At 48.4% G+C, this 25,300-nt stretch overlaps 1 protein-coding gene across 1 annotated transcript in view; it reads left to right on the forward strand.

Annotated features, from left to right (window-relative positions):
• Nucleotides 1-25,300, forward strand: part of LOC144138912 (uncharacterized) — a 121,381-nt gene that overhangs the window by 10,319 nt on the left and 85,762 nt on the right. The window contains exons 3-4 of the mRNA XM_077671430.1: nucleotides 22,738-22,895; nucleotides 23,965-24,139. Of these exons, the coding sequence (XP_077527556.1) occupies nucleotides 22,738-22,895; nucleotides 23,965-24,139 (333 nt within the window). The remainder of the gene's footprint in view (nucleotides 1-22,737; nucleotides 22,896-23,964; nucleotides 24,140-25,300) is intronic.

Consider the following 25,300-nt stretch of genomic DNA (forward strand, 5'->3'; position numbering starts at 1 on the left):
ACCAGCGCTTTTTTTGTTTTTCAATACACCGTCTGCATAGTTTCCACAATTAATGCGTTAAAAATGGCGCACAAAGGTTTCAGCCTCAGCGAGATTGGGCAAGGAAAACAAGAACAAAGCTTCCGATGGCGAGGTTCGCGGAAGAACCAGGAACATTATACTAACAAAGAGACACGCGCTGTCCCAATAAGTAGACGGTAGCAGTTGGAGAATGAAAAATTCAGTTTCGTTTGAACGGGTCTTGAAAGGCGTATTGAGCACACTAAATTAACCATCGCCGTCGTTAATTGGATGGTCAGTCATCTGCGCCACTGTAATTTTTTTACATGCTGTATTAAGCTCGCACTCCCGTTGCGAGGTTTTTTTCCCTTTTCCCACGCCTTCTTGTGGGTTTTTGGACATTGCCATTTAAACACGTGTGCGTCATCGATTTTCCAATGCGCTTCAAAACCTGACTTTCAGCTAGTGGACCACATTTTTCTGAAACTTCGAACTTCCGGGAAGAGAAGCGTCATCTGCTTAGCATTGGCGGGCCGCGAAGGTAGCTTATTTTAAGTAGCGCTTCCGGCAGCATGCTTACACACTATCGTCTTCATCTATATTTGCCTTCTTACTCCATTACCACGCCTTCACGTAAGAACCGCTCACACCATGCTGACACGACGACAAGGCGGCAACTCCGTCTTCCGAGTTGGCAGACCTAGTTGTCGCACGATGCCTGCCGTGACACTAACATGTCGCAAAGCGCAATTCCCTTTTGTATGACCGACTGGCCGCGCGAACACGCCGAAAAAACGGGAAGGCCGAAAAGTCGGCCGACGCGTCGTCCGGAAGTTTTCGAGAAGCTAGAACTGCACCCCGATGCCGTAAGATATGCGTCTCTGTTTTGTTATTTTCTGGAGAGTAATAAACTAAATAATGTCCATGAAGGCCATACGACTAAACGCTAGAGATAGTGCGATCGGTATTTTGGATTGTGCCTGGTCGGCCGTGTACTTCAACGACTTCATTTTCCCGGTGCTTACCGCGGGCTGCATGGAAATGGGTAGAGAACTCAAAACGTTTGAAGAGTTGCGACATTGCTTTTTGCAATGCAGTGTAATTTTAAGGAAAGAAAGTATTTACGCAGGTAAATAATAAAATAAAAATGGCCGCTTTTAAAGTTTATAGCGGCGCAACCATGAAACTGATGATTGATTGATTGTAGGGTTTAACGCGCCGACGCAACGCAGACGATGACGCGTGCCGTAGTAGAGGGCTCCGGAATAATTTTCACCACCTGGGGATCTTTACCATTCGCCGAAATCTCGCACACACTGGCATTTTAGCTTGTCGCCTTCATCAGAAAAGCGGTCGCCGCAGCCGGGAATCGACTCCGCGACTTGCAACAGTGAAACTGATTCGCTTGGCACAGCACCAGACTTATTGCAAGGAGGAATGGGACAGTGTCCCATTCTCCCGCAACTCAAATGTCCCAGACATCCTTAGCTACATCACCCAACGACCAAAAACATTCATTGGGGAAATTCTTTTGTTATTTGTAGAATTGTTACTGCAGGAGATCGGTCCCAGATATGTGTTTCCAGACACAAAATCGTTTTAGCCTAGGCAGGGCCGTTTAACTCTGAGATTGGAACAGTTGAGACTGCGGATACTTACATTCGACTAGTGAAATCAACAATTACTCCTCAGAGAAAAGACTGATACGCCGAAGACGTCCACCATTACAGCCACGAAACGGATATGAAAGTGCCATCTCATGGGTAGTTGGCAGTGGCGTAAATAGGGTGGGGGAAGGCGCTACAAGTACCCCGGGAGCCACTCTGGAGGGGGCGCCCAGCCGAGTCCACCCAACATGTGCCCGAGAAGAAAAATTGTAGCCGAGCGGCGCAGCCGCAAAAATTCTTATTGAAAAGAGTGCTAGTTTGGCCTGTCGGTGCGACATTGGAACAAAATAATTACGATTAAGTAGACAATGACAAAGAGAGGAGGATACACACGGGATACTATGCTGAGGGACCCATCGGGAGCTAGTGTCCTGCGCATCCTCCGCACAGCGCCCCGTGTGTGTCCTCCTCTGTTCATCCTTGTCTTCTTCACCGCTATCCTTTTGTTACAATCTCGCTGTTCAAGTAGTTAAACTGTTCTCCCTGTTTTGAAGCGCCTCATCTATATGTGTTATACTTAGGTACGCGCGATCAAGGAGTCCAGGAGACAACCCCAGATTATATCCTCCAGTGCGCGTCCGTGCGTGCAGCATGCATGTGTTTTCATCTGGTCTCGTTTTAATTCCGGGAGAGGGGGGGGGGGTACTTAAAATTTGCGCCCTTATATATTTATTAACATTTTGCCGGTATTCTTACAAGGCTAGGTGAGCCGCACACAATCACTGTATAAATACTGATTTATTTACTCACGAAAGCTTTATGGTCATGTTTCATCAAAACCTACCAGGGGCGAATGCTCAGCGGAAAGCGTAAAGCAAAAGAGCTGGCCGTTCGGTTGTATGTTTGCAGCCGCAGTGGTTCTTTTTCTGATGAAGATTAAACACTGAAACACCCATCTGCATAAATTTTCGCAGCACGTTGGAGGGAACCAAAAGTTTTTTCATTGCGATAGCATGCCCGTTGGCGTACATACTATGCTACAAGTATAGGTTAACTCTCGTTTCGCGAATATACGCAAGGAGGGAGTGGTGCTGGAGTATCCGTATCCTCTGATGAAGGTCAGGTGATCTGCCAGGGTGGAGGCCTATGCCTCGAAGGTGTCTTGTTCTGGCCGCTTGCAATGAAGGGTACGTCCACAGCAAATTTTCTGTGTCCGCTTCTTCGCCAGGAGCCGTGCAAAAGGGGCAGTTCTTGACGAACGGGGCATGGTAGCGTGGTGGCCACTCCCGGGTAACAGCGGGAGAGAGGGCTACACCAACATGAACTCTTCGCAGCAAGACCCCCTCTCAGCAAGTGAGACTGCTAGGGAGGTCCGTTGCGCAGCAGACTGGGTGCGTTCCACACATACCCGGTCAGTCAGCTAATCACTGCCGACTTTCCGATCATTAAATCGCATATAGCCCATGCTGGAACGCTGGAAATAACAACTTGTTCTGCAACTGAGGAGTTCCCCGAAAAGCGGTTATCCATGAAAAAGAATTCACGGGGACGCTTAGAACTTTCAAAAATTATGAAGGCGAAAGCCTAGTTGGACCTTCAGCGCACATGCTGTTGAACCTTGTGTCGAACTTTGCGACGGCGTCTGCCACCACTTCACCAGCCCCGTGGGCAGCACCACGGACGCTCGATGGGAACTAGATACTAGTTCCCATCGAGTGACCGTGACAGCACCCTCTACGCCTCGTTGCCTACCTGGGCAAGACGACCTCGTCGTTGACAACTCTTCTTGACCACCTGCTCACCATCCGCGGGAAGATCGTTTGATCTCAATCTCCTAGAGCGCAGACCCCGACGTGGGTAGTGAAACAAATGTTTACTCTCTCTCTCTCTCTGTGTCTCTGTCATTTTTGCTCAGTATCTATAACCGGGAGCATCCTGTTCACTCCCGTTGGTCCATTCACCTCTCATGGCGGCTGGTATTGCACTGCGCCAGCGGCCTACCCGCCTATGTCGTTGCTGCTTGCTTCCCTTTCATGGCCCACGCTGCGTCAACCTTTCTAAGAGCCCTCCGGCTACACTCCTTCCGCACTGCGGTTTCTCTTTCGTGGCGTGCGATCCGTGGCTCGCGCAACTGCAACTTTTTTGACCACCAATTTTCCATACCTCACAATGCGCTTCCTCCTACATAGAGATCTAAGCCTTTCGTCTTAAAAAACCATATTTCGCTCTAGACGTTGCTGAAGCGCAAGTACCTCAAGATTACCAGGCGGTTTAAGCATAATCCGCAGCCCTCTACAACCATGCGCCTCATAGCCTAGATATAGGTTCGGCGCGTTAAACAGCCAAAATTTTTAACCTTACATCGGATTTGGAACTTTTTTGTGGGCCTCGTCAACGTTAACTTTTATTTTTAGTTGCGTTACGTCACTTAGCTCTAAACTGAAATAAAGATTTCTTATTGCACAGTCGGGGTTATTTTAGGGAAGAATCTGATGCGTTTCATCAATGAACACATCTGGAAAAATTTCTGGATTTTGTGTTGACAGGTAAGCGCTCAAGCGGCGAAGAGGGGAGATTAAATTCACATACTGTTCCTGTCTGAATCAAACTAAATATAGGTGGCCTTGCTACCATACCGACTAAAACCGGCAGTTCGCTGCTGAAGAAATTCGCTGTGACATAGTTATATCTCAATACAGCGAATTTCAAGAGACCCGTAAAAATAGTTCGTTATTTTGAATAATCGTCATAGTGAAAAAAGAAAAAATGCGCGGCAAAAATGGTGAACGTAACAAAATCATCCACCTACGTTTACTGGGAACACGTGCACAATCACGTTAGCCTATAACGCGGGTCTGGATGCCCGTTTATTTGAAGAAATCGGTGATCTTTGCCTGACGTGTGCCACTCAATTTCAGCAAGACGAACGATTCGAATCTGTCCACGTTCTTGTGCACTGCCTCGGTGGCATTGGTGCGCCTGCTAAGAACAGTGCGTATGTTTGCTACGCACTGCCAAAATCAGCGTTAGAGATGGCTTCTTCGCCTTGGCTTGCGGGCCCCGTCTCATCTTCGTCGTCCTCACTCTCGGCGTTCTCGTCGCTGGTTCCGTCATTGCGACGAACGGTGTTGACGATGTCTTCAGTCGTCAGTTCAGCAGACGTGCATGCTTCATACTCGCAGTGCACGTAATGTTCAAAGGTGACTGCAGCGTCCACGGCGAGATTTTCTGCGACCTCATCCTATGCATCGCCTTCTTCACTGTCTTCTCGCGCCCCTGGCTAGCATGGCGGTGCGACCCCCAAGCGCAGGCGATGGCGATAGAGCTAACCCGAATTTAGTATGCTGATGATGAGAGCTGTACATGCCCACCATTAATCGTCGTTCGCACCAATACAAGTAATTTTGTACACTCGTAATTCGTTCTTTTGAAATGTTGTTTTACATGAGGATGATAAATTTCGATACGCTATTCTGAAATAATCGATGATCAGAAATCCATAGTAGTGAAATATCTTTTCATCTAAATGAATGGGGATTGGGTAGGGGACGCTCACAATGTTCGTTAATCTGAAAAAAAATCGTTAATTTTAGGTACGCAATAACAGCATTTGACTTGTAGCCATTTTGTGGTGATCGGGTTTTTCAGGACTTCCCCACGAGCAATGTCACGTTATTTGCAGGTGGTGCAACAAAGTTTGGAGATGAGCATCAACAAAACATTTAGCCGGCTTTCAGAAGCCGACGGGAAACCAACTGGTGTCAATCAGTTGTGGATGCTCTGTTTTTAGATTTTTGTCTTGGTCTTTGGTCATGTTTTTTTCTTTAGTTTTCGTATAGAATTGCTGGGGTTATATAAAACCAATGAAATTTCACCCACCAGCAGTACCGTCACTGGCACAGCGCCTACACCCGTGTCAGATTTAGGCGCGTGCAATAAATTATCGCCTCTCTATAAAACGTCTGGTTGGAGCTATTCTTCGCGCAACGTGGGAGTGGCTTCAATGATGTCGCTGAATTTCAAATTTTCTTGGTAATCCTGCAGAGCAACGCCCATTTATTTCAAGACTAGTATGCAGATTTGAACTATGCAATAAATAATTTTGAGCAATACATTTCATGGTAATGCAGCAAAAACGACAACAACTGTTCCAATGCTTCCTTGGTCATTCTCATCCGTGTGGTTGTTCGTAATTTATTAGCTTCGTTTATTTCGTGTCAAGCAGACGACATCAGGTTACCGGCAAGTTCAATTTCTGTCTAACAATGTTGATTTATTGTGTATAAACGACGCATGATATGCGAAGGCGGCTATAGTGCACTGCAGTGAATAATCAATACAGAAACCGCTAATTTATTTGGCCAAAACAGCCACATCACTATTTTTCACATAAGTCATGATGCTGGTGGTGATGAAGATGATAGTAATAATAATAATGTGAGCATTCGCGACCACACTCCCGGCGGTGGAGAACTCCAGAGGACAATTCCCACACCTCGTCTTCATCTGTACATACTCATCAGCACCAGCCATGCGGCACTGTTCCATCATCTTCTACGGACATGATCATCATCATCGTGTGTTCTGCGGTGCTTGCGGCTCGAACACCTCAGTAAACGCCGTTCCTAGCCCTTGTCTCTCAAGTGGTGGAGGGTACGTCTCGGTCCCGCTGTGTACCTCTCCGTTCACACTCCTGGAGCTCCGCTCGGGTCGCCGTTTAGCACGCCTGGCCATGCCCATGACGCAGGAATCAGCCAACGCTGCGTCCCCCGTTCCGGTGCAGTGCTTCGTCATGAGCCATCAGCGCGATCCTCCGAAGTTCGCAGGCCGTCGGAACGAAGATGTTGAAGACTGGCTGGACAGCTTCGCAAGGGTCAGTACGTTCAACGGTTGGGACGATAGGCTTAAGCTACGAAACGCCGCTTTTGCCCTCACGGAGGTAGCCGAAACATGGTATTTGAACAACGCAAGTACCATCACTGATTGGGACGGCTTCACTTCAGAGTTGCGCCTGATTTTCGGGTCCCCGGCTGCACGTTCCGCAGCTGCGAAGAAAACACTTGCGGCCCGCGTGCCACGTCCGAATGAAACGTACACTTCATACATTGAAGACGTCCTTGCGCTCTGCCGCCGCGTTGACAAGGACATGATCGAGGCTGATCGAGTGCATCATATTCTGAAGGGTATCGAGCAGTTTGCATTCACCGCCCTGGCCCTTCAAAATCCTACGACCGTTTCGGCTGTGACTGCCACTTGCCAGCACCTGGATGCCCTTCAGTCTTCGCGCATTCAGCCAGAAACACCAGTTCGGCAGCTTGGAGATGAAGACCTTCGTTCTCTTATACGGGCCATAATCAGGGAAGAGCTCAACAACCAAGTCCCCTCATGTGCACCCAACTCTTCCTACTCCACTGAGACGCCAGGTCTGCGAGAAATCATTAAAGAAGAGCTCTCGTCGGTGACCAGTCAGGCACCACCCGGTCTTCTGGCTCTGTTGGCCATGCCCGCGTCCTACTCCGAAGTTGCTGGACGCCCTCCCGTCCAACTGGCACCGGTCAGCCCTCACCATCACCCAGGATATGTTTCTGCGTTCTGTTCCACTCCTGGGCCACGACCGTACTACTCCACATGGCGACAGACCCGTCCAGAGCCGCCGGCAAATCGTCACGTGTGTTTTTGCTGTGGAATACGGGGCCATATTGCCCGAGTCTGCCGCCGGCGCCAGCAGGATGAACGACGTGGCTATGACTTCTACGAGCGCGATGAAATGAACCCCCGCTTCAGTTACCTAAAACAAGCCTACCTGTCTCCGACACGTCGTTTCCGGCCTCCTGCTGATTCTGCTGATGTTCCTCGAAATACTCGCGAGTCTCGGCGCCGATCTCCCTCTCCGTTCCGCCGTTCGGTTTCACCCCTATGTCCCGTTGTGCACGATGATAACCGCCACTCGGATAACTAGACCATGTAGTTTTTTTGGGGAAAAAAGCATCGATTGGGACGACACAAATTCCTCCAGAGCATCCGTCAAACTTACTGTCAGTATCAGTTGAAGGCATTTTGGTTAACGCGTTGGTAGACACTGGGGCATGTGTCACGATTATCCATTCTGATTTGTGTGAAAGACTACGAAAAGTTAAAACTCCATACGAGGGCCCTCTATTGCATGGAGCTAACAAGGCGTCCATACGACCGTCAGGACAGTGCACAGTTCGCGTTTCTATTGAAGGAGTTTGTCACCACGTCCAATGTGCCGTGCTTTCCCCGTGCCCTTACTTGCTTATTCTTGGCTGGGACTTCCTGTCGTCGACGTCTGCGATAATTTCTTGCCGCTCGCCCAGTATCAGCCTCACGAACACAGAACATTCTGCCCTCCCTGAAACTTGTTCCCTTCGTCTTGTGTTGACTGACGACTATGTTGTGCCTCCGCGCCACGAGCGCGTCCTTTCGGTTTCTTCTGGAACAGCTATTAACGGTGACATGCTAGCCATCCCTTCTGGCCGTCTCCTTTCTCGAGGCATCGCCGTTGCTACCTGCCTCATCCGGTTTTCCCGCGGCCGCGCACTAATTCCTGTACAAAACACTACACCAGACCCAGTTCTACTTCCGGAAGGCTGCACAATCGCTTCTGTGTCCGACAACGAAATCACCATTCTTCCCAGCATTTCCGCCGCAGCTCGTCCCTGCCCTTTGCCGAAACCAACCTCTCCTCATCCTTCTCTCGCCCACACTATCAGCTCCGAACTTACACAAGCTGAGACTCTCGCAGTATTGGAAATTTTAAACAAGCATCGGGGCTCCTTTGATTCCCATTCCAAGCCTTTCACCCAAACAACAACAGCCACGCATCGAATTCAAACGGATGGGCACCATTGTTCGCCGCCGTCCGTATCGTGTCTCTTCCTCGGAAAGGAAGATAATTGAGGAAAATGTGGCAGACATGCTCAAACGCAACGTTATTCGGCCATCATCCAGTCCATGGTCCTCTCCAGTTGTATTGGTAGAAAAAAAAGACGGCTCCGTGAGATTTTGCGTGGATTATCGGCCCCTAAACAAAAATACCCGCAAAGATGTGTATCCCATGCCGCGAATAGATGACGCACTAGACTGCTTACAAGGATCCGAATACTTTTCAAGCCTGGACCTCCGTTCAGGGTATTGGCAAATTTCCATGCATGAGTCCGACAAGGAGAAGACAGCGTTTGCCACTCCCGGCGGTCTATAGGAATTTAATGTCATGCCGTTCGGGCTCTGCAATGCTCCCGCCACTTTTGGGCGGATGATGGATACGGTTCTTCGAGGACTCAAATGGAAAATTTGCTTTTGTTATCTTGACGACATCGTTGTCTTTCCGTCGACGTTTCATGACCATCTACGGCGTCTCGATGCAGTCCTCACGTGCCTCTCCAAAGCCGGACTTCAGCTGAACTCGAAAAAATGCCGCTTTGCTAGTAAAACGATCAAAGTGCTTGGTCACGTGGTCAGCAAAGAAGGCATACGACCCGACCCTGACAAAGTATCGGCAGTGCTACACTTTCCCCGACCGCTTCAGGTTAAGGAGCTTCGGAGTTTCCTGGGGCTAGCGTCGTATTTCCGTCGGTTCATCCGGAACTTTGCTACTATTGCATCCCCTCTGAACCAACTCCTACAGGCGGTCACAGCTTACGTCTGGTCGAGTGAGTGCCAACATGCTTTTGAAGCGCTTAAATCCGCTCTCACTTCTGGACCAGTGCTCAGTCATTTCGACGATAGAAAGCCAATCATACTTCACACCGACGCAAGTGGGCATGGAATAGGTGCTGTCGTGCTTCAGAGCGATGCCCATCTTAAAGGGACACTGAAGTGATATGTAAACATTGCGGGATTACTAGCGCAAATTGTAGTCCGGAGTCCCCAGGCCATGTTTCGACCACTCTAGGCGCGTTTACGCGATTTTATTTAGTAGAAAAACTAATTCGAAAATGCTGTCCTCCTCTCTTTACGCTCGCCCATTTTCTGTGGCGTTTTCGTGTGACGTTAGGAGGGGATGAGGTGGCAATTGGCTGGCTGCGCTACTGCACGGCTCCCCGGCCTTCAGACAGTCAGTCGGCCCAGCGTTTCGTCCGCCGGCCGCCGGCGGGTCGTCGCAATCAAGGAGGTTAAAAAAAATTGCTTGGTCGCAATTCGTTCGCTTAGTTGAAACGAAGCCAGGACACGTTTGTGAATGGAAGAATGTGCCTTTCTTTACTTGGTTTGTTTGTACACTGTATCTAGCTCCAAGTCAAGGTCGCTTCACACAGGCGCTGCACAAGCGCACATGCGACGCTTCGCTGACTGGTACGCCAGTAGGAAAATATAAGGCCTCTTGAAGGCGGGAGAAGAGTCAGCGAAGTTAATATAGGTACTAAATAAATAAAATCAACTGATATTTTTACCGTACAGCGTAAAACTAGGGCGCGGGAAGCACTTTTTTGCGCTGGGCGAACAAGAACAGCGGTCAGCAGCACGACTACGCATCTGCGAACGCTTTTCCGTCTATGAAATGCAATTGCTAGACGTGAGCTACTGTGGAAACTCGGGCGACGCTTACTGCACGAGCGCAGTACAACAAATAGTCACCTAAGCTGCTTGAAATGCCAAAACTAAATAAAAGTGTAAACCGGTTGTGCAATATATACCCTATATTAGGAAAGCTTGCGGGTTCGGCTTCGTGGCCGAGTGGGCTGAGGCGTTATGTAGTTCACCGCAAATGTTTTGCAAGTCACGAGTTCGAATCCCCGCGGGTACGTGCTTTTTTTTTTTGTAAGTTAACTTTTATGTTTTTCCGCCGATGTTTTCTATATTGAGTTCACCTTTTTTTGGGCCGCAACGTTCATGTCTACACGAACTAGTTCACAAAACACGCGCAGGCTGGCACTGGCGCGCTAGCGAGTTCTCGTTGGCGTGCTGTTGCCATAAGCACCGACTGCTTGCAGGCAGTGGGCACAGGCCAGAATGAACAGACCCTTGGCCTGGTGGGAACACGCTTTTTACGATACAGGCATGAGGGAGGCAAGCTCCAAATATGGGGGAAAGCGCATGACATTTGGGCGTCTGCGGGTACGCGGAGGGCGTTCATGCACTGCGTAGGTCTCGGCTAGTGAATGCTACGACTACAAGCCGTCCTGGGAGGTTTATCTTGTGCATTTTACAGCCGCCAACATGGCAGAAGCGCGGTACGATGATTACTGAGATATTGAGAATGTCCATCCAACAACACCATTGGTTATGTTTTACAGAACCGAAACCGAAACCGAAACTTGTTTGATTGCTAACCTTGGGCATCGTCCAATCACGGCGCCCCTCCTCTCAACGTCACAGCCTTAGTTGGTGCGGCCGCCGCAAACCGCGCATGGTAGTTTTTCTTCTTTCGCGCTTTGTAAAATAATTACCGATTTGTCAACCGGATAAGCGATGAAAAGTGTGCTAATTTGAGCCAGTCTACGCAGTGCAAGCAAAAACGGGAGCTTGACAAATTCACTTCAGTGTCCCTTTAAAGAGCGGCCTGTTGCTTACGCAAGCCGCTCACTCACACCGGCTGAGAGAAATTACACCATAACTGAGCAGGAGTGTCTTGCCGTCGTGTGGGCTATTCAAAAGTTTCGGCCATACCTGCATGGTCGCCACTTCACAGTGGTGACCGACCATCATGCACTTTGCTGGCTGTCCTCACTCAAACACTTGTCTGGACGCCTGGGCCGCTGGATACTACGGCTCCAGCAGTATAACTTTACTGTCACCTACAAGTCAGGCAAGAAACACATTGACGCCGACGCCCTGTATTGGTGTCCATTGGCCTCCCCTTCGTCTTCAGTTGTTCCGGAGCTCCCAACTGCAAAGTGTTCTCTCGCACCCATTACCTCTGAAAGCGTCGTCGGACTTTCTGATTTGCCATCTTTGCAACGTGCGGACCCCTATTGTGGCCCCATCATTGATCGGTTGACCGGCCGCGTCCCACCTCCAAACAGCCGTGCTCGCCGTCAATTGCAAAATTTCCAGCTAAACACCAAAGCCTGCTTTACCGGCGCAATTACCACCCTAATGGACACAAGTGGGTCCCAGTCGTCCCTCGTTCTCTCCGCCAATCAATTTTGGAAGCGTATCACGACGCAGCAACCGCTGGGCATCTTGGCTTCGAAAAGACGTACGACCGCATTCGTGGTCGCTACTTTTGGCCTGGCCTCTCGGCGAGTGTGGCTAAATACGTTGGAACCTGCTCTTCTTGCCAGCACCGTAAGCGACTGACAACCACACCTGCCGGCTTGCTGCAGCCTCTGCCCTGTCCGGTTGCGCCCTTCGACACTATTGGGATTGACTTGTACGGGCCTTTGCCTTGGACACAGTCGGGATACCGGTGGATTGTTACGGCGGTGGACCACTTGACTCGGTACGCCGAAGCAGCACCAATACGCTCCGGTACAGCTATAGAAGTGGCCGACTTTGTATTGCGTCACATAATTTTGCGCCATGGAGCACCACGCGTCCTCCTCAGCGATCGCGGCAGGACTTTCCTCTCCAGCGTACTCCAAGAGCTTCTACGTGCTTCCGACACCGTTCACAGAACAACCTCTGGCTATCATCCCCAGACGAACGGATTAACCGAAAGATTTCATAGAACCCTCTCGGACATGATTTCTATGTACATCAGCCCTGACCATCGAAATTGGGACCTAATCCTCCCATTCGTCACCTTTTCCTACAATCCTGCAGTACAACGAACAACTGGATTCTCTCCGTTCTTTCTCGTATTTGGTCGCTCACCTTCCTCAATATTCGACCCAACTTTCTTCTCTGCACCGGTTTCCTCTGATACACCACTTCACGAGCAGTATATTTCAAGGCTCGCCCATTGCCGCCAGCTGGCTCGGTCCCGCACAGAAGCTCATCAGGAACTCCGCAAAGTTCGGTACGACTCCTCCCATCATTCTGTTCGCTTTCGACCGGGAGAAGAAGTGCTTCTTTGGACTCCTGTTCGAATTCCTGGCCTTTGCGAAAAATTTCTGCACCGATTTATGGGCCCCTACGTAATCGTCGAAGAAACCCCCCCGTTGAATTACCGCGTCACTCCAGTGGACCCTTCCCCAGATCGCCGCCGTCGTGGCACGGAAATTGTTCACGTCTCGCGACTGAAACCGTTCCAGCGCCGTTCCCCACAATGACTTGCGGCCCGGAGGCCGCTTCCGCCGGAGGGGGGGGAATTAGTGTGAGCATTCGCGACCACACTCCCGGCGGTGGAGAACTCCAGAGGACAATTCCCGCACCTCGTCTTCATCTGTACATACTCATCAGCACCAGCCATGCGGCACTGTTCCATCATCTTCTACGGACATGATCATCAGCATCGTGTGTTCTCCGGTGCTTGCGGCTCGAACGCCTCAGTAAACGCCGTTCCTAGCCCTTGTCTCTCAATTATAATAATAATAATAATCACTATCATTACCATCATGAGGGGCATGAAAACGAATTTGCCATGGGCTCCGTCCTCGCTAGTTACGCCACTGGTAGTTAATAAGCGAACTGTACCATTTCTGAAACAGTCCCAAACCTTCTGACTGTCTCCCAGCAGCCTGCCTCAGTAAACCACTGGTACAGACATCACACTCGTAAGCCGAGGGCCTCCAGTTTTATCCCTGCCCAACGGGAAAGCAATTTTCTTTTCAAAGCATCTGTATGCGCTGAGCAGGCCACCTACTTCCTCGGTCACGTGAACGCGGAAGTAATCAATTACTTAAGACGGTTTTTATCAAAAATTGAACCTCTGTGAGAGAGAGAGAGGAACTTTATTGTACGATGCAGTTAAGAGGGCAGGGTGGCCGGTGGCATGAGCTTGACGGCGACAGCGGTGGCTGGGTTCACCAGGGAGAATTGGATCCCCGGATTCCACCTACCCAGCTCCCCCTCCCACTGCTCGTAACACGCTACGGAGGGGAAGGGATCATTACGACATGCCCACATGGAGTGCGACACGGTGGCTAGCGCTCCGCACAAAGGACAGTTGGTGGAGGGAGATAGTGTGGGTCAACATGATGCACGACAAGGAAGAGTGTCGGTCTGCAAGAGCCGCGACGTGCATTCCTGGGAGTTAGTAAGGCTGACACGAGCGGGGGGAAACGCGTGGCGAGAGAGACGGTAGTGTAGGACCAAGTCGTGATAGCTGAGGAGGCTATGGTACCCTGTGAAGGGACAAGGCTGGGGCCCGCTCGGATAGTGAGTTCTCGAGCAGTAGCATGGGCCGCCTCGTTACTCCCCACACCGGTGTGGGCTGGGGTCCTGATCAGTTCTATTCTAGGTGATGGGTGGATTTTCGGAGAGAATTTGGAGGGCCTCAAGGGTTATCAGACCCCGGGCGAAATTTCGAATGGCCGTCTTCGAATCAGAGATTACGATGGCTGGGGCTGGCCGTACAGTCAAAGCTACTGCAATGGCAGTCTCTTCCGCTGTCGCGGGACAGGTGGTACGGAAGGAGAGGGAGGTGACGGGGGACGCATTTCGTCGCCCGAACACTGCCACGGCGAATGCGCTTTGGTTTCGATAGGCAGCCGCCTCGACATAAAGTATGCCTAGATTTGTTTCAAAGCGCCTGCACCGCTCTTGTGCTCTATGCTCCCTGCGATTCTTGTGATGAATGGGTTGCATATTGCGCGGTATGGACCGCACTATAAGACACGCATGCGTATGGCGGGTAATGGGCCATCTCCTATCAATAAATAAAGTGGCGCGCAGCTCCAGACGATCTAGTATGTGGCTTGCGGTGGAGGTGGGTGAGAGAATCCGCAGTTAATATGATGGGCTTCCTCGAGTTCTTCCGCGGTAATATAGAGCCCAGACGTTCGAGTCCAGCCGTGGATGCGTACATGTGCACTTGTAACGGGGCTTATAAGGATTTCTATTATGGCAATCAATTTTTTTGAATTCGGTTTTTGTTACATGAACATAAGGGAGGAAGTAGGTGATGCAGCTTATCACGAAAGCTTGTAGCAGCTGGAGACTTTCTTTCTCCTTGAGTCCTTTGTAACGGGTGGTTGTTCGTCGAATTAGGTCGGTGGTTTGGTTTACATGCGATGTAATTTGCGATATAAATTGAGTGTTTGATCTCTGAAAAGACCAAGAATTTTGGTACTTCCTACTGTTGGGACGGTGTTCATCCCAATCTGAATTTTTATGTCCGGTGGGGCTTCCGATGTACTCGTCGCGGGTAGAACAAGGAGTTCAGATTTCGCAGGTGAACAGTTGAGTTCTGCCGCACCCGCCTCTTCGACAACCACTTGTGCACCAGCTTGTAAGGCTTCCTCTATGAGGGCATCACTACCAGTCGGTACCCATAGTGTAATGTCATCCGCGCAGAGTTTAAAGCGATGGTGAGGGATTCCTTCCAGCCTTTTGGGGATGTTCAGGCAGGCGAGATTAAATAGCAGCGGAGACAGTACGCCGCACTGCAGAGTGCCAACTGAGGGGAGTTCAACAACGTCTGATGTGATGTCTCGGACCTGCATAATTGCAGTGCGAGACGTGAGGAAGTCCCTGACGTAGTTGTAAGAACGTTCTACAAGGAAGGCTGTTGCCAGCCCTTGCAAGATTACCATGTGTGGTACGCGGTGAAATGCCTTCGTGAGGACTAGGGCAAGCCCATGGACACGGACAGCGGCCGTGTCCATTGTTGACGGAGGGGTAATTACTTCCCCGGATAGTTGCAGAAGAATATCATGAGTGAACAATCCTGAATAAATCCAATCATAAAGTGGGGAAGATAATTAGTAGAGTTGAGGTAACTTGTAAGGCGAACATGGATCATGTGCTCTAGTACTTTTTCGACGCATGAATTGAGGGAAATAGGCCAAATATGTTCAATTTTGAGCGGCTACCCCGGTTTACATATCAGCGAAATTTGTGCGTGCTTCCAGGACTGGGGTAAAACGCCGAGTATCAAAAAAAGTTAGAGTATTTTGTCAGTGTTGAGAAAGATTGGTCGTCAAGATTACGGAGCATCTTATTTGTGATGCCGTCTGGTCCTGTGGCCGACCCTGGGTGGATGTCGGTGAGGGCGACTCGTACCTCCGCTTTTGTTATTTCAGCATCTAGCTCAGCAATAGCTTCCCCTGAATAGGACGGAAGAGCCTGTATATTTCTTTTCGGGATGCAAAGAAAGCGTACCTTATTGAGAAGTTGCTGATTTGTTCCCGGAAAATTATGAACCATGGCAGATAGTCGATTCAACTGAGTTGTCTTGAACCGCTAGGTGTCTAGAAGATGTCTGAGAAGTGACTATGTGCGTGTAATACCTAACTATCTCTTCATCTGATCTCAGATGTGGCCCCATTGATGTCGCGCTAATTCGGCAGCATGGTTTTCTATAGACTCGGTTAAATCAGCTAGCTTCAGGCGGAGTTTACGGTTGTGTTGCTGTTGCGCCAGCGGCGTTGTATGCTTTTGAATGCTTCCCACATGTGCTCTAGCCGGGAGTCTACTACATGGGAAGGAATTTCCGGGTCTAAGCGATTGCTCACAAGTCGGCCATCGGAGATGATACTGTACACCCAGTTGTGGGAGTTCTCAGTGCCAACTACTGGCGAGGGGTTATTCCCACAGACGTTGCGGAATTTATCAAAATTAGTAAAATAGGTTTGTCTGGGTCGCATCGGACTGGTGTTGTCGAGGAAGATATCCGTTTGAATAATAAAGTGATCGCTGCCCAGCGATAAATCGGTGCAGGTCCAACGGCAGGGCTTGATTTTGTAAGTGAGAGTGAGGTCTTGGGACGAGTCTTTTCTACGCTATTGCCAATTCTGGTGGGGATCGATGAATTTGACTGAATGACAAGCCTGTGTGCTTGTATTTGTTCCCATAGCAGGCGATCCTTCTTTCTACAGAGAGAGTATCCGCAAACAGTATGAGGGGCATCGAAGTTTCCTGCTATAATCAGCTTGGGATGCTGGGCTTCCTGCTTCGCAAGAGAAAATATATCACCAAATTTGTGCCAAGTATTTTTAGGGTTGCTATATACGTTAAGTACGTATATTCTAAGTGCATCTCGTCTAGGGAGAAATGGGACGACAATATTGTCTGAGATATCAATGCTATCCAATCGAGATCTTTGAGCTGGCATATTTCGTTGAGCCACTTGGACATTTGGATAGGTGGCTCCACTTCCATACAACGGGGGTGCACCGGTCAGTGAGCCTCTCCTACTCGTTTATAGATGGCGCCACTCAAACCGATTACGGCGATTGACCGCGCACGGTATCAAATTTTTCACGTACGTCCCAGCACGCTGCGCGCGATATTCCTGATCATGACTGCTGTGACGCAGGAGGTGAAGTAGCCTTTGACTGTGACGTAGCAGGTCACGAGGTGCGCCCACTGGTATAGGTGTTCACTACTGACACTAAAATAATCCATATAAAATCTGGCTCAGCTGTGACAAAAAGAAATCAACTACTTTGTAAGGAATAAAGATCCTTCGGCATTCACTACGGTTTGTTGGAAAAGTGGAAAAGAGCTGTTGCAGTTTAGTTTGCTTTCGTGTTTAAAGGGGCCATGAAGACAAAACAGAAGTATGATTCATTCTAGAGACTGCCTGTTGAGAATCATACTGACACCACATTAAGCTCAAACTTCGCTGAGATAAGCAGCATGATTAGGAAAAATGAATGGCAATGCTACCCACTAGCTCATTTCCCGCAACAGAACCTATGATGTCACAAGAGCCAGCTCTGCGATTGGCGGAGGCCGGCAAAACCAAACGCAAATTACGCAGCTCTTATATTCTTGCAGCACGAACTATTTTTGCCTAAATATAAAGCATATAGTCATTTTAAAGAAGCAAGAATGGTGGTGTAAACATAGAAGTTACGAAAGTGCACTCAACAATAGAAGCACCAAAGCGTGACGTTGTTGGTACTGCGCACACTAGACTAGTTATAGCTGAGCAGCAGTATGGCGCTTTCGGGTTGTCTGACACGACCCGGCCGATTGGCGTAGGCGACATCGTCTTACCCTACCGTGTTTGTCCGGTATACCCCTTGTGTCACAAAACGAGTACTTTCTACCGCAACAAAAAGAAGCCAGGTGCGAGCACGGTCAAAAACAAAAGAAAGACGGGCAAAGGTCAGTTCCGATATGCTGGCGCCATCTGCGAGAATTGACGGTACAGAACGTTTGGTTGTTCTCTAAAAGCCTAGTGCCACATTCAGGTTCACTTGAAGACCTGGTCTTGGGACATCATCGCAAACGACATCGAGAAACACACAATTTGGCCGGTGATGAATATTTTAGTATAAATTGATTGATTCTTAGTGATTCCAGCATCGTTTGCTGCAGGACAAGAGCTGGGGCCCAACAAAATACCAAATCCAACGGATAAAACCAACTTGTACATGGTCTGCATGACCTCTTTAAGTGTCTTTGAGGAGCTGTACACGTGTTTCAAGCACCTGCCATGTGCAATGAGTAGCAAAATGCGCGGTTAGCCCTTTGCCGCGTCTTTCATTTGCTTTTTTGTTTGCTTATTATCGTGCAGCCGTTGAGGAGGAGCACGAGGAGGGAAACTTTTATTAATATCAAATAAGATCACTGTGAGTGTTGTCCTCAGAGGAGTCCAGGACCCTAGAAGAGCTTGCTGCCGCCTTCGCCCTCTCGATGAGCCGAAGCTGACGGTCAGGATCTGAGCTGGCCAGCTGTCGCTCCCACAGCTCTAAAGTTGGATTTCGTATTCTGTCTATATTCTTATTATGTTGACAAGCCCACACCATGTGATATAAGGTTGAGAGCTCTCCACAGTGCGGGAAAGTGGATGTATACATCGTGGGGAATATAGCGTGGAGCCTGGTATGGTGCGGAAAAGTATTGGTCTGTAGCTGCCTAAGTGAGGTTTCTTGCTCTTTTGTGAGGGATTTATGGCCTGGCGGATATATCTGTCGGGAAAGCCTATAATGTTGAGTGATCTCTCTGTACGTGGCTAAAGGCTGGTTAACCCTCTGCTGGTCTTCTTGTGGAGCCCGGCCGGCTAATTCTCGAGCACTCGTGTGAGCGACGAGGTTTCCACGATGACTGGAGTGGGCAGGTGTCCAGAGGATAGTCATATTTCTCCTAAGAGGGTTTTGCTGGAGGATTTGAAGGGCGGTTTTGGAAATTCGTCCATTTATATAATTCCTGCATGCTCCCTGTGAGCCTGATATTACAGTCATGGCTTCAGTTTGAGAGATGGCAAGCGCAATGGCTGTTTCTTCCGCTTGCAGTGTATTGGTGCGTCTGAGTGTCAGGCTCGTGAGTGTTCGCGCTGAAGGTATCGGTGATCATATGTGATTCAGAGAAATGTATTACTTTAGGGTTTTTATTGCTCATTTTTCTGGTTGTCTTTGATACAAATGCATTCACTTTGTCGCGACGCTGCTGTAGACTATAAAGGAGGCTCCGGCCTTGTAAACCTGTGTACTACAGCTTTTTTCTACCACTCCGTTCCATGTGTGTGTGTGTCTATTGATGCAGAAGAAATGTACTTTCATTTTTATAGCACATTTGACAGCTGGCAGGGATCAACTCTTAAAGTGTTATAAGAAATATGCTCGCAAATATTGGTGCGATATTTACTCCATGAAAATACTAACACAAATACCTATGTCAAAATGTTTGTTAAGTGGCTAGTTACTCTTGTTTTTGGCGTCTGTTTTTTTTAAGATATTACGGAACAACACAGACAGTTCAGTTAGTAAAGTTGGCTAACTGCTGTTGCTTTATTTTTTCTTTAGGTGATGCCACGGAACGGGGGTTCAGTTTGTAGAGCCGTAAATTGTATGTTTTTGTGTTCAACCCCACACATGTGTCAAATATTTGCCCGTAGATCTACAGGTTTTGCCTGCGTTTGTCCATATGATGAGCCTGCATGAACTATTACACTTAGCTCGCATGGAACGCCTGTACGTTTTGAACACTGGGGCTACTCAAGTCTCTGCGAAGGCCATACCATGTGTAAAAAATGTAGGAGCAGCCTTTGGATGAAGTCACCAGCCTGCATTTCTTAGCGGCTGAAACGCAGATTTATGCTGACAAATAACACAATTGTCGTCTAAGAGCGGAGACTCCGCGTATGCGAATTACGGAATTGCTGTTTGAACAGATGGGGCGCTGTTCTAATGCTACTTACGGAATTTGTCACAGCGAAGCTGTTTACAAAATCGTTAGTTTTCGTGTCCGCAGATAAAAATACGACATTTCTGAGCGCGCATGTTAGCGCAGGCTTCGCGGCGGCCGCAGTGCACTTAACAAATCAAATAAAATGCATAGCGCTTGTGTGTGCGCGCCTCGCGGCGACCGCCAAGTGTCCCCTGCACAGGTTTGTAAAGCAAAGCATTCCCACTTAAGGGGACTGGCCAAGATTGCTGCGACCCGCCGGCCGTTAATAAAATGAAGAAAATGTCAAACGCTCGGGTGTGGGTGTGTGTACCTCGCGGTGGATGCCCATCGTCCCATCGCACGTTTGTCACGCCAAGCATACCCGCCTATTGAGATCGGCCAAGATTGGCCAAAACAAAAAACTCCAGCGTTTGCCGCAATCGTGAAAACACTTCCTCGGAACGAGAAAGACTGCAGCGTTAACCATAATCTCGGCAACACTTGCTGGGAGCAAGGAAGACACGTCATAGCGTACACCCCTCCAAAGTGATGCCGAATGATTATCACTTCCAAAAAAATAATGCTAGTAACTCAAACCTATAGCAACCATGACGGAGTAAAGGTCATTGTGGCAGCGAAGAAGGAACAAATCTGCTGGAATTGTGGACTTAAACCTTCGTGATGGTTGTGAAGGTTGCGTACAGCTTCGATAACATCAAGTCTTACGCGTTAGTGTGACCTTCCGTAATTATTGTTGTTAGCAGAAAACTGAAACCTTACATTTTAGCTCGCAGACAATGTCCGTAATTGAGGTTAACGTATCCGTATTACGAATGTTCCGTAATGATGAACCTCTCCGTTTTATACGAATGGCCGCAATTGGCGTTATAAGATCGGGGCTCGCTGTAGAGCTCCCCTGATGGTACGCTTTTCTCGCCAAGAGGAAAGTAGAAGCAGTTAACGTCACTGAACGGAACATAGTGTCAACTTGCGCACCCCGCTGAATTCCAGGATGGATGCCACCAGTGAGGCGAGTGCTGCTAGAAACTCCGTTTTATCAATTGCAACACCCCGACGAAACCGAGGAAGCGTTTGCAAATAAGCAAAGATGTGACACGCCTAAACAGTGTGGAATATCCGCAGGTAAAGATTGCCCCAAGCCTGTCTAATTTTGTGCAGATCGCAGAAAGCCAGCTTTGTCTTGGAAACTGGAACGTTGCCTTCTTTGAAATTGAGTTAGGCGATAACATGCTGCCACATACCGTTAGCGAATAATTTCTCTAAAAAGCTGTAATAAGGTAATAAACATAGAATTTTGCTTTTTGAGTGAGAAAATTATCCATTCCTTAATTTTCTTTTCGAAAAAGTCCTGTTATATATACTCAGAGGCCACGACCAGCTGCACATTCGGCTCATTCGTGCCGCAGATTGGGCAGATTACACAGCACAGAGGTTTTTGAACTAATGGATAACGGTGTCTCGCTTGAATGGGATACGGTTATCGGTTGGATAACAGCACCTCGCTGCTGACGATCCCGCCACGCTCGGAGAGCAGCCAGGAGCGTTTCGCACCGGCGTTCAGCAAAAGCTCTTGAACATGTGGCCGTGCAAAGACCGGGTAGAAAAATGTATAGGCGTGCAGGTACAAGAGTAATAGAAAGGTTTTAGCGTAGCGGCTAGCGTACGCTACAGAAGCGTTGGCGCGAACGGGGACCGACTGGGAATGCACGCATTTCTTCCAACGATGTTCTACCCTGCTTTCATGCCCCCGCAATCGTTCTGCGGAGCGTGGCCTCCTCCGCCGTGCTCGCGCGCGCATGCGCATTCGGATACATGCCTCCGCTAGTGAAGCGTACATACGTTACCGCTATTCTAACGCCCAGCCGCGGCGTCTTCAGGTTTGCATAGCCTGTTTCGAACAGACCGCTTCGTGAAAACAGCTTCCCGAGCGATGTTTTGTAAGCTCTCCTTTTTTTTGCAGCAATATCTCGTATGCTCAACGGTAGGTGTGCAGAAGATGGAAGTGGAGACGCGGTTTTTCGATGACTATGATTAAGGTATAACGTCGTCAGCTCAGATGAAACGCCATGACGTGGTGCACCATGGAGTGATGTAATTAATGCACCAATAGTTGTTGAAGGAGTAGTAACGATTGATTTCGAAAGACCTCAAATTGCAATGTTTTAGTAAACCTGCCAATGTCCGCCGCACACCCGAAAGTTACTGCTGTTACATAAGCACCGTGATGCATCCAATACGGAGTAGCATAATTATTTTCATTTTTCACAGTGCTTCATAGTCATGAATACATGTTGCGTTCGGGAAACATTTTATTGGTGGCACCGATAAACTGTCTGTGAATATTTGTACTCGGTTTGTTTCCAGTTTTCTATTGCCCTAAGCATGGGCTAATTCGTTTTCAGGTTATCATCACATCACAAATCCCAATTGAGATTTCTCTTGTCTAAACAGCACCTTCGCTCCGAGGGGCTCCTTGTTATATAGTACGTTATAGTTTTTACCAGTGTACTTCCGAAGAATACTTCCGGAGCTAGTACGGAAGACTAACTGAAGCACAACACACCCTAAAACAGTCGCCAGGAACAAGCGATCAGAACGTTAGTACGTAGGTAAATTAGCGCCATTATGGACTCGGTCTTTAGTCTTACTTGTGTGTGGTTCGTATGATTCGCATCTCATACTCCCTATGGCGCGTCGTGATTCTGAAAGAGAGAAAGCAGTTTCTCCATGACGTGCCGTTACCGCTAATTTCTCTCCAATGCGGAAGTTGCGAGACGATGTAATAAAGTTTTTATGGCAAATTCTCCTTTGAAATTTTACAAAACAATGTCTCCTGCGTGTATCTCCTCATGATCTCATTCAAAACCAACCAAGGTCAAACCGGTTGCCGGGAAAGGAGTCTACTGCATTTTGAGAAATCCTAATTCTGCATCTTGGCAGACTGGTGTAGATAATTGCCATGCGTGTTTTTTTATTTTCCTTACAGGTGTTTGTGGAGGTGACGTCCGGTCTTCGCCGGGTCGAATAACCAGCCCAAATTATCCACTTGACTATCCAGCGAACATCAACTGTACATGGAATATTATTGCGTTGCCAACCGAGAGAATTTTTCTGTCTTTCTCGAGCTTCACCCTTGAAAACTGCGTACGTGAGGCCAAAGGAATGCCTTTGTTGAAAATCGTTGGTTTGGTACCCGTAGTATTTGGTACACTTAGATTGGTATACTTAGTTTGGTACACTTAGATTTGCGGAGAGCCATTAAATTTGATTACAACACCTGCAAAGAACACCTATAATAGAACTGCACAGCCATGCAACGCTGATATTCCAACCACCACCTCTCTGACCGAATGACTGGAAGAAGATGAGGACTTTATTACAGCAGCGGGGTGGCAATAGAAATGCTTATGCCACAAGAACAAGCATGACTGATTGCAAGTATAGCTCTCGACTCTTAGCAACCCTCGAGAACCTATGGATTTTGTGAAACAGGTACGACTGTAATGTTAAGTGTTTACGAATCGTTTAACAGGAGTTTACCAAGGGATTACCAAACGCTTACCAGTTATAATTACCGACCCCAATTTAGCAAGACTTAAATGAGCAGAGAAATGTGGCAGAGAATAAATCGAACTTGTGCTTGGCAGATGCAAGGCCACCTCGCCTCGGCATTTCTCGAACGGCTGGAAGGCTGCATTATATAGGCGGGAAATACATTACCAGTGTAGGGATGGTATGTACCCCTATAAATGGGTATGCGTGACTCTAGGGAAAACCGCTACAACCACGGGATAGAGCGAACGGCCTTTTGAGGAAAAGAAGGGGTTGTTCCTTCTTACTGCCCTGCCATCTGCGCTCTTTCCAGTTGAATCGATTTTTTTTCTTGGGACAAATCAACACCGTGTATCTGCCTCCTGACAACATGAGTGTTCACGCTTGACTTGCGGAAGTGGTCTAGAACAGTACGAGTTTATCATTCCTGAAGTAGCAACCAGGCGAGCAGCAAAGTGCGTTTACCCTGCCAGCTTTGCTTGGCGAAGTTGACTTGCATGAGAGAAAACAATATAACCCTTCATTATAAAAGGATAGCCGGTTTTAGTAGAGCCCAGGGTTGGAGAAAGAACCAGTGTTCGGATGGTTTTGTTGGTGTCTCCTATAATGTCATTTCTATTGAAGAGAGTGATTTTTGTTCCTGATAATTTTTTTGTTGCAGTGCGATCACGTAGTGGTCTACACAGAAAAAGACAGTGCGATATCACGAAAGCACGGACCTTTTCGCGGCACCGATTACCCTGGTATAATTACCACCGACGCAAACAGCCTTTTTGTCAATTTTTACACCGACGGCAGTGTACAGAAGTCTGGCTTCAACGCCTTATATCGGAAAGGTGAGTATTTCATCTTTTTTGCTTCGCATGCTTTAAAGGAAACTTCTTCTCCTGAGGCTCGGACATACGTCAAGTAGGAAGCGTAGAGAATTTATTTACAGCAGGGAAAGTTTATCGGCGCACCGGTGCCATCAAAAAGTCTAGAAATATGAAGCTTTATAGTGATGCTGTGCGTTTCTCAAGGATATCCTACCAAGCTGCCGGGGCAGAGGGTAGCCTAGTAGACCGTGCCACAATTTTTAAACTTGAACGAGGACGCCGTTTTTTTGCAGTGTAGAAATGCCCCAAAACTGATGATGATGATGGCTTTAGTTTACTGGCGCAATGCCAACAAGGGCAAGGAGCGCCAAAATTAAAGTTAGTTAAGGGAACAGATGCACAGTTAATTACTAAATTGTCGGGTAAAGACCAAAGTGAAGCGAATCCGCGAACGTGGCTGGTGTATAGGCCAGGATGATTACGCATGGTATGACAGGAGCTGTAAAAGCTTGACGTCTGATAAAAACTTAAAAACACGCTTGTTAGAAAACATTGGGTTGTCAGCCGAGAAGTTTGATGGGTGTAGCGGGATGTGTTGTCCGTACAGTTCAGGAAAATGTTTGTGTCGTGTGGGGTCGAGCGCCTTGCATTGAATGAGAACGTGAACTACGGATAATGATAAGGCTTCTCCGCACCTCCTGCACTGGGACATTGATGATCCCGTGAGCAGATACGACTGCGTTGCATTGGTGTGACTCAGGCGCAGCCTAGCCAAGGCGACTTTCGTGTGTCTGTTGTGTGAGTCAGCAGTGTACCATCCCAAGTGTGCCTTTATTACATGTAGTTCGTTGTCTGTCTGTTCATTCCAGTGTGTTTGCCATGTTCTGCGCAAGTTTTGTGTTATGTATGGCTTGAGGTCTGTATAGGGTGCTGTTATGTCTACAATGTTCCCGAGTACAGTAGCAGCGGCCCTCTCGTCTGCCAACTTGTGGCCAACAATGCCGGAGTGTCCTGGGACCCAGCAGAGGAGCAGCTCATGCTTTTCCACGTAGACCTACATATTGGTGTTGAACAGAACAGTCACTGGTTTTTATCTGAGGTGAGGGGGGGGGGGGGGGGGACGGGGGCTTGTGCCGATGATAGTGCAAGAACAACTCTCAAGGAATCTGTATAGATGATGGA

This window comes from Haemaphysalis longicornis, unplaced genomic scaffold, assembly GCF_048455015.1.
Source record: "Haemaphysalis longicornis isolate Haplotype H1 unplaced genomic scaffold, Haemaphysalis longicornis Haplotype H1 scaffold_5, whole genome shotgun sequence".
Taxonomy (NCBI): domain Eukaryota; kingdom Metazoa; phylum Arthropoda; class Arachnida; order Ixodida; family Ixodidae; genus Haemaphysalis; species Haemaphysalis longicornis.